Below are 10,696 nucleotides of genomic sequence, written 5' to 3' on the forward strand. Positions count from 1 at the left end.
ATCTACAATATACTGATTTCTAAGGAGAATATTGGACTTCACTCACATTCTCTGCAGAAAAACAGATTATCATTCTGTCCTTACATAGATTGCAGTGGGATGTGTCTTGGGCCAGTTGAGTGTCTGTATAAAAGCTCCAAGCCTTGGAAAGAACATCTTGTTTCAGGCCTGAAGACATTGAAACATTAATTACACAATTTACAGGAGTGCTTTCTTCTACAATGTCCGAAGAAGTGACCTATGCGACACTTTCATTTCAGGAATCCGTTGGAGCAGGAAATAACCAGAATAGAAATAACCTAAGGAAAAAAGGTAAGGATTCAGGAAAAGTGCGACTTGACCTTGGGGGATGGACAGGTGTTCAAGGCTTTGAGGTACTGGCTTTGATACCTACGCTAAAGAGAAGGGTGCTGTGAAAGCTTTGAAATAGAGACAAAGTGGTGGAATATACTAGTAGAATAAGTGTTCCCAATATTGAGGAAAAAATGGTGTGTTAACACTATGTTTCATGAAGCCATGTGTTATAGTAAAAATGTTGATTAGACATGCCAGAGAATGGGGACTAAACGGTTACTTTTAATAAATGTAGTCCTTTTATAAATGTAGTCCCTGCGAGAGATGCCAGAGGGATCTTTTAGAAGGCAGATCGGAAGCTTCTAAAACATAGAAGATAGAAGAAATTTTTCTTTTCAAAGGTATAAAAACTGAACAGGAAAGTTGGAGAATGGGTGAGTCAGAAATAGACAATAGTTTCAATTTTATAGTATTTTAAAAAATTAAGAAATTGAAATTCCCAGAATAATTAGTAGTGTTGAATATATAATAACAATATTTTAAAAAGTATATTATTTGCTGTGTATCACATCTTTATTAAAATATAGTTGTGAAGTAAATGAAGTAATATTAGTACTTTTTCCAATATATTGAGAAAACTGAGGCTGAAAAAAATTAAGTGATTTAACCAAGTTCATGAAACTGTTACCTGGTGGACTCCAGGCTCAGTTCTAGCCTTTTACTCATTCCCTTATATCCAATTGAAAGAATGAGAGTGGTCTTTGTGGTCAATAATCCAATTTAATGTATCAGACTACATCCCTCACTTTCAAAAATCCTTTGACAGTTGAGACTGTTGTCCTGAATCATCATCATCTAAAATATATAAACTATGTTCTTTTCTTTAGATTTATTATTTTTTTAAATTTAAGTGTGTGTGTGTGTGTGTGTGTGTGTGTGTGTGTGTGGTTTGAAAGGGGGGTGATATAAAAAAGAAGATGGGAATAGGCTTTGCATTTTCTAATAAAGATGGCTATACATTATTTTTTAGAAAAGTTTAACTCTAATCCTTGAGAAAGAGGGAGTAGTGGATATGTTATATGTAATACTGCACCTGGAGATTACATTAATCATTCTCAAATATTGGGCTAGATGCCATTAGATCCTGAGTTGAGGAATAGGAAAGTGATTTAAGTAAGAGAACCATTTGTGATATATACAGGGTGGAGCAAAAGAAGGTTTACAGTTGTGAGTACATGAAACACAAAGTTTATTCCTGTGTTATTATTTATTATTGTATTATTTTCCATACAAACACTTTTAAACATATTTTTGCCCCACCTTGTATATGGAATGTCAAATTTTGAAGAATTATTTGCTAGCTTTCTCATCTTTTCTGTGGTTTGTAAGTTACATTGTACATTCATTCCTTTTTTCATTCAGTATCCATTCATTAGCTAATAGGTGATAAATAAAATGGGTAATAGATAAAAATAAAACCCATAGTAACACTTGTTTTGTGGAGGTTTGTAATTTTAAAAACTTGGGATCTCTTCTATTGTTAGGGCCATCCAGAAAACCACTTTCTACAACATCTTATTCATGAATTCAATAAACCTGAAGAAGAAAGGTGTGTAATGATGAAAACAAAAACCTAATGCTTAGAAGACACTCATAAAGGAAAGGAGAAGGGAAAAGAAAGAAATGAAGAAATAAGGGAGGAAGGCAGGGGTGGGGCTCTCACAGCACATTGTTTTAGGTGTTTTCTAGATGGGGCCATTAAAGAAGCTTAGGAAGCTTCCTTGGTGGGAAAAATAAACAACCGTATGTGACTCCCACAAGGGAGTTGTTTGTTCATCCCTCTGTTGGCTTCCTTCGTTGTTTCCAGGTCTATCCCACACATGGTGCTGGGCAGCCCTGAGTCTGCTAACCCTTTGTCTGTTGCTGCTGATCGGGCTTGTGACCTTGGGGATTATGTGTAAGTATACTTGCATCAAACCCAAGAAAGATGATTAGGAAACAATGGTAAACTATGTGAATTCAGGTTTGATATATGATAAGAGCTCCATCCTAAATACTCTAATGCTTTCTGCTACTTTCTATCTCTCTCCTTCTCCCTGTCTCCAAGGTAAACCAACAAGGAAAATATTATTATGAGGATTTTCCCCTAAATCCATTGCTTTCTCTTGATAAGCTAGACTGAACTAGGAAGCCAACTTTTATTTCTCCAGTTATTGGTTGGAATAAGGAGTCTCTTTTCTGCATAGACACACATCCACTTATTATTCCAGTGGTGAGAAACAGAAAGCCAAGGACAGTGGGTTCAAGGAAAAGCATACCATTTCATTTACCTCTAAGACTTTGTACAAGACTGGCTTAATCTGCTCACGTAAGACAGAGAAAACTAGAGCAGAGCAACTTCTAAGCAGCAGCAACAGCCTGACTACTATAAATGAAAAAGAGATACAAACAAGGAGGAAGAGTTGCCTGATATTCCTTAGCCAGTAGATAGAAAGTTGAACCAGCCAGGCAGGCGTGGCTCAGTGATTGAACGTTGACCTATGAACCAGGAAGTCACAGTTGGATTCCGGGTCAGGACACATACTCAGGTTGATCCCCAGTGTGGGGTGTGCATGAGCCTGTTGATCAATGATTCTCTCTCATTATTGATGTTTCTATCTCTCCCTCCCTCTCTCTTCCTCTCTGAAGTCAATACAAATATATTTAAAAATATAAAGAAAAAAGAAAGTTGAACCACCTCCAACAATGGAAGCTCCACTTCCAAGCACAGTAGTGAAAAAAGAGTACCTTTTTAGTTTGACCCATCATTTGGGCAGTCAGGGCTATTAAAGGTAGGGAATCCTGAACTAACAAGTGCAAAAACATCCTGAGAATACACACTTTGTAGGATGTTAAGTATGTGATGTACAGAGTAGAGTAGTGAGTGAGCACAGTATTCAATTTCAGGGGATTTGCAGTCAAGAAAGTTTATTTGCTAAATGATACCAACATTTCCTCTGATACTTTCATTTATTTTTATATATGTAAAATCTCATGGATAATTAGGATTTAGACATACTTTTTTGGACATACAAATAGAAACTAATGATGTAACTTGCTCTTTTGAAAAGAAATATTATGTTCTAGCAGTAGTGACAACCATTCAGCAGCCAATCATTATGAAGCTTAGTAGTTAATCTTCTACAATGATGTATGTTGTATTTTTATTTTTAAATTATTGACATTATTGCAGATGTTCCCCACAACCCCCCTTAGCCCACCTAACAATCATGTGTGTTTAAAAAAAATTAAGATGCACCCTACCCTGTTTGGTTTAGTGGATAGAGCATCGGCCTGCAGACTGAAGGGTCCTGGTTTTGATTCCGTCAAGGGCACATGCCTGGGTTGGGGTTGCAGGCTCGATCCCCAGTAGGGGGCATACAGGAAGCAGCCAGTCAATGATTCTCTCTCATCATTGATGTTTCTATCTCTCTCTCCCTCTCCCTTCCTTTCTGAAATCAATAAACAATATATTAAAAAATAAAATAATAAAATAAAAAAGAACATGTAATATGTAATCATTGGTTCTCCATAGAAGGAAGAGTTTTTCTCAATTAAAGTGCAATGCTTTGAGTGCAATGGCTCTTAAATTTATTCTGCTGGTGAGTCATCTAAAGTGTTTATTAAAAATGAATATTTTTATGGATCTTCAGAAGTGGCATTAAAATCTGCCTTTTAACACACACACACACACACACACACACACACACAAATACCCCAAGTGATTCTGACACAAGCTGTCTGCAGACTATACTTTGAGAGAGCCATTGCCCCAAAGGACTCTGCTCCTATTAAAACAATTATGTGAACCATCTCCAAAAAGAAAAAGACAAAATTTCCAACAAGTGTATGGCAAAATGACTGGCACTGCTTTAGATGAAATGTCAGTTATATAATCAGCAATTTGTTATTTTAATATAAGCACAAAATAATTAAATATAAATAAAGTTATAAGAATGAGCTCTAAACAAATTTAAATAGAAAGGCATCTGGTGTGTTTCTTCCAGGTTCCTCCATTATGAGGAGTTACTAATAAATTTTAAACAATGTAAGAAATATTTCTGTGTTAAGAGAATTATCCATGGCTAACGTGAGAATGGGAGGCTGTCTGAACTTATTTACTATTATGCCTTGGAGTTTTGCAGACGTCTAAGGAAATTGACTCAGACTCAGAGAATTTGAGTCAACTTCAAAAAACCGTCCACCACCAGCAAGATAACTTATCCCAGCAGCTGAGCAACTACAGGAACTTTCCCACGGAGGAGGAACTGCTCAAATCACAGATCTCCAATCTATTGAAGAAGCAGGGACAAATGGCCATCAAACTCTGTCAAGAGCTAGTCATTCACACTTCAGGTAATCAGGTTCTAGTGACCTGTCAGATCAAATCTGTTGTCTCAGTTTAGGTTAATTATGTGCGTCATCTCTGGGAGTATGAGAGAGTTGTGTTGTCCGAAGTCCACTAATGAAATCACACTGATTTTACAGAAGACAAAGGAAGATATAAAAGTATTTAATATATTTGAAACAGAGGCAAATTTGGGGAAGCATCATGAACTTATATCAATTTGGATACTTCAGCCCCTCACTTTATGAACTATTTTTAGGGGATCCTGGTGTTATAAGAAGTTAAAAGTAGAACAGATCATTCATTCTAATTCCAGAAGACTGAGCCCTGCAAAGATCATTTTAATCACCATTGCCCCAACCCATAATTGGGGTGATCTCATTTTCAAAGGTTCCTACAACAGTATGTTTTCAGGGTGCTGGGTCTCAAACCTTATTATCAAGTTAAGTAGCTTAGTTTCCAAAACCTTCCCCAATCACTCCAAAGTTGTTTAGTTTGTACTTTTAGGTATAATTTCTTTTTCAGACCACAAATGCAATCCTTGTCCTAAGATGTGGCACTGGCACCAAAACAGCTGCTATTATTTTGCAATGAATGAGGAGAAAACTTGGAGTAACAGTAGAAAAAACTGCATGGACAAGAACTCCACCTTGGTGAAGATAGACAGCTTGGAGGAAAAGGTCAGAATCTCCTTTCCTGGTTACAGAAATTGCCCGTGTAATATAAAGCAAATAAATAGCATTTCTGATCCACACAGTAGGAATTCAGTACATTTTGAAGGAGAATTAATAAATGGCTTTAACGTATGTTCCCATCTATCTTACTTCTGCAACCAGAACTGTGGTTCTCACATAAGATTTTTCCTTTTCTCTTTCTCAGCATTTTCTGAAGTCCCAACCATTACCCAAGCTTTCTTTCTTCTGGTTGGGATTATCATGGGATCCATCTGGCAGAAGTTGGCTGTGGGAAGATGGTTCTAGCCCCTCTCCAGCCTTGTAAGTCTCTATTTGGAAAAAATCCAAGCTAATAACACTAAGAAATGGGATATTGACAAAATGATCTGATCTTCATTTCCATAATAATTAGTGATGTTGAACATCTTTTTATTTGCCTGTTGGCCCTCTGTAGGTCTTCCTTGGAGAAATGGCTAATCAGATCCTCTGCTTATTTTTTAATTTTGGTGGTGAGCATGCTATAGTATATATAGATATCAAATTATAATAGTGTACATCTGAAACATGTTATTAATTAATCTACCGCAATAAAAAGTTAATTTTAAGAATTATAAATCTAGATACAAAAAAGAGTGCAAACTACAAAGAAAATAGAGCTTCAGTAACAAATACTGATGCCCTGGCCAGTTTTGCTCAGTGGTCAACCCACCAACCAAAAGGTCTTGGGTTCAATTCCTGATCAAAGGCACCTTCTTCAGTTTCAGGCTTGATCCTAGGCCCCCAGGTTGGGGTGCATGCGAGAGGCAACCAATCAATGTGTCTCTCTCACATAGATGTTTCTCTCTCATTCCCCCTCTACTCTCTCTAAAAATCAATGGCAGGGGAGCAAGCAGTTAGGGGTGAGATCAGGCCGGTGCAAGGGAGCAAGCAGTTAGGGACAAGATCAGGCCAGCATGGGGAAGCAAGCAGTTAGGGGTGCAATCAGGTCAGCATGGGGGAGCAAGTAGTTAGGGGGCAATCAGGCTGGCAGGGGAGGGCAGTTGAGGCGATCAGGCTGGCAGAGGCAGTTAGGGGTGATCAGGCAGGCAGGCAAGCGGTTAGACAGGGGTGGGCAAACTTTTTGACTCGAGGGCCACAATGGGTTCTTAAACTGGACCGGAGGGCCGGAACAAAAGCATGGATGGAGTGTTTGTGTGAACTAATATAAATTCAAAGTAAACATCATTACATAAAAGGGTACGGTCTTTTTTTTTTTTTTAGTTTTATTCATTTCAAACGGGCCGGATCCAGCCCGCGGGCCGTAGTTTGCCCACCACGGCTGGTGAGCTATTGGTCATGGATTGTGAGAGGGATGCCCAACTGCTGGTTTAGGCCCAATCTCTGGGATCAGCCTAAACCAGCAGTCGGACATCCCCCAAGGGGTCTCATATTGGAGAGGTGCAGGTCAGACTGAGGGACACCCTCCCCCATCCCATGTACGAATTTCGTGTACTGGGCCTCTAGTATTTTCTATAATAATATACATTAACACACATTTAAATTTAACAATTATTAGCTATTTTCTAACAAAAAGTAAGTCTACATTGGTTAAATAGTTTAACAATTAATTTTATGATGGGGACTTGCAATTAAGTTATATATAAAATGTTTTTCATGAATTAACATGAGCCACTTTATGGTTTTAATAAAAATATTTAAAGTGTTTATAGACTATATAGTATTTTGAAAAAATGATTTTTGGCAACTATTAAAAGATATGAAAAAAAGGTCAACTTAAAAATATGTCAAGGGGCACATAGTTTTACAAAATTCTTTTAGCGGACTGACTTCAAAACCAAGTATTTTGAGGAACACCTCTCATCACAACTATATTCAAATGGTACAATCACATTTGCATTTTTAATACAACATATGGCATTTGTATATTAGCTGAAACTTAAAAGCAGTGGCATCTTTCTGGGCATAGCAGGTTTCTTCACCTCCCTATCCTTATCAAATTATTAATCCATTCAACTCCTATTTCACTCCTTAAAAATGCATGTTTCCTTAAATTGAATTATAATTGCCCATTTTCTGTCAAAGATACTGTGCTTCAGTTGTGACTCACAGACTTCTTTAAATAACAAACAATATGTTTATACTTTTCTCCCTGGTTACACTTTATCTTCATTCATTTCCCCAAGTTTTGTCCTGGATTTTTCTACTCAACACCAATCTTCCCACCCTCTAATCACCACTACTTACATTAAATTGACTAATCTGGCTTCAACAGATAAGAATGGGAAAAAGCACAGGCAAAGTAGCAAACACACAAAAAATGACAGTTGCTCTGTAAATGGATCAATATAGGGGATGAAATGATTACAAATTAATCTGAGAGACTGACGCTAGACTGAGGTTTCACAGGAGTACCATGACACCATGCAAGTTCAGTTGTTTCCATTTTGGAATTTAAGAAGATATGTTCCTCTTCTCAAAAGAGTTTTAATCTTTCCTGCTCCCCACCCTCATTTACACCTAATTGAAGTATGGAGGAGGGGGCCCCACAGCAAGTTTCAGAGCCTGGGAACACTGGTTCCCTGAGATTGAGCTGTCTGATAAACCAGTGCGGCACACTCAGCATAGTAAGATTGAACTTCAGGATCATACGGCCATTTCCTACCGAGGAAGGCCAGTCTGAGCAATCACACATACTAGGAATAAAATTTAGTAAGTTCAGCTCTGAAGCAAGAAAAGAACATTGCAGTGTAAAGCAGATCATTTGGGAGAGGGGGAGAATTGGAGCACACTGAAAATTTAAATCTGATGAGCATAATTTTCTAATGACATTATTTATCACCAATTCCTTAACAGAAGAACTGGGGACTGATACTAGGGCCATATTCATTTCTCTCTTAACTTTGTCTTGTTCTCTTTTCACCTTCCACATATATATATAAATATATAAAAATTATACTTGTGCATAGTAAAATGTAACAACTTTATACACAGAAAGTGATTTCATTTGTTTGTTTGTTCTTCTTCATAAAGTTCCAAACTAAAGAAAATCTAGTACTTCTAATATAATCTGCACTAGAGGCCTGGTGCACAGATTTGTGCACATTGAAAGGAAATTAATTAGAAAGTGGCTGGTGGGGTGGGACTGGTAGAGATGGGCTGGACACACCCTGGAGCCAACCTCCCATGGTCCCTCCCCAGCTGGCTGCACCTGGGGGCTTGAAGGGCATCTGCAGAGTGAGCAGGGTCCCTCTGGCAGGTGGGGTTCCTAGGCCTGGCCTGTAGGGATCAGGCTGAAACCCGCAGTCCAACTTCCCCTGGGGGGTCCCAGAGTGCAAGAGGGCACTCTGCAAAGCTGCTGTTGCTAAGCAGCTCCTGCATTGAGCGTCTGCTCCCTGGTGGTCAGTGCACATCATATCTATGGGCCGGTCAGCCAATCAGCTGGTCGCTTAGCCATATGTGTGTGTGTATATATATATATATGAAAATGCCCCTGCTATATGCTTCCTCCAGCAGTAATTTCTACCTCTCCAGTCCCAGATAGCATATTGTGTTATAACTGCCTGCTTTACTGCCCATTTCTTCAACTAGATTATAAGCTCTTTGGAGGTAGGAACCATGTCTGTAATTATCATCACTGAATCACCAGTTTCTAGGAGAGGGCCTGGCATACAAAAGATCTCCAATCCGGGAGCCCTCAGGGGATGTCCTACTGATGGCTTAGTCCTGCTCCCCATGGTTCTCTGCTCTCTGTGGGGCCTGCCTGCTCCATAGCGATTGCCAAGCAGGCCATGCTGCATGCGGCCTGTGGGCCGGGCTTGCCTGTTTCCGGGTCCCCATGGCAACAGCCAAGCTGCCTGTGCTGGGAGCTGCCTGCCGGTTGGGCTTGCCTGCTCCCTGGTCATAGCAGTGATGGTCTGCCATGCTGGGAGCTGCCTTCGGGCTGTGCCTGCCTGCTTCCAGGTTGCCACGGCGACAGCCAAGCAGGCTGTGCCATTCTGGGAGCTGCCTCCTCCCTGCTGTCATTCTCCATGGAGGTGATGAGATTAATTTGCATACTCACTCCTGATTGGCTGGTGGGCATCGCGAAGGTATGGTCAGTTTGCATATTTCTCTTTTATTAGTGTAGATTGGGTAATTTCTACCATGTTAATGGAGGGAAACAAATTCTCAACCCAGAATTTAAGCATCCTTCTTAAACAATTCTACATGGAATTATAATTAACTTGAAATAAAGAACTCATGTCTGCCAGTTTCAGGGATCTTGTTGTGTTGTGGAAGCATAAGTCTCTCAATATTCAGATATATGATATTTATTTAATAATGGAAAACATTGAATTGTGGTCAAATTTAAGATATTTGATGTATAACTTAATTTTCAAAAATATATAATTAATTTTGAATGGATTAATTTTCAGATTTAATACTAAAGAATATGCCCAGATCAATGGATCCCAAGGATGTGCCTATTTTCAAGAAGGAAATACTTATACTTCCCGCTGCAGTGCTGAAATTTCTTGGATTTGTGAGAAGACAGCTGCGTTAGTGAAGATTGAAGACTTGGATTAATAGGTTTCTTCCAAATTCACCAAAACGTAAGGGACTTGTGGTTAAGTTCATGAGAGGAAGGAGACAGCTACCCTACCAGAACCAAAAACATATTAAAAGCAACTGTGTATTGAATCTATCAGGCAAATAAACTTGCTCTACAGAACATTCTCCACCTCATTGTCTGATGCCTTCTGATCTGATGTTCTGGTTATTGCTGGAGTCGTAGGGGATTAACTGTTCTAGGGCCCTATTGTTCTGTCGCAAAATCATTTTACTGACTTTCCTCTCTCAAATAAAGGACTCTTTTCTAGCTTTGTTGTTACATACCCACAAGTGCACTGGGGTGCTATGTGAGGATTGAACAGTCAGAACTGACACAGGACATCGCCCTAGACCAAGGTCCAGGAGATCTTGCTGTGAGAGTTGCTGGATCATGTAGAAGGTGAGGGATCCCCAAGTAGGGATTCTAGTTTCTGGGCGGCAGCATTATACCGAATGATTTGGAAATATCTTAGCAAACTGAGTGCCTGTACCACTGTGTACCAGGTACACATCAGCCTGCAAGTACAAAATAACTCGTCCTCCTCCATTTCCCTATGAAAATACACTTTTAATAATCTTTAAAATTTAGATCATTTATAATCTAGGTGAAGTAGCACATCATTTAGCATTTATAAACTCATTTATTTAAATTAGTAATGTTGAGGTTATTCATGTGGTAATCTGGAAATTATTTTTCAAAGTTTATTCTCTTATAGTTGAGATTTTATTTCATTGAGAAAAGTTCTAAGAA

At 38.8% G+C, this 10,696-nt stretch overlaps 1 protein-coding gene across 1 annotated transcript; it reads left to right on the top strand.

The window, feature by feature from the left end:
* Positions 1–221: 221 nt before the first annotated feature.
* Positions 222–9,921, top strand: CLEC12B (C-type lectin domain family 12, member B). Its single transcript, XM_005871345.1, has 6 exons — positions 222–316; positions 2,157–2,251; positions 4,471–4,689; positions 5,207–5,361; positions 5,561–5,676; positions 9,771–9,921. The coding sequence occupies exons 1-6, from the start codon at positions 222–224 to the stop codon at positions 9,919–9,921; spliced, it is 831 nt and encodes a 276-aa protein (XP_005871407.1).
* Positions 9,922–10,696: the final 775 nt, after the last annotated feature.

This window comes from Myotis brandtii, unplaced genomic scaffold (genome assembly GCF_000412655.1).
Source record: "Myotis brandtii unplaced genomic scaffold, ASM41265v1 scaffold337, whole genome shotgun sequence".
NCBI classification, from domain to species: Eukaryota; Metazoa; Chordata; class Mammalia; order Chiroptera; family Vespertilionidae; genus Myotis; species Myotis brandtii.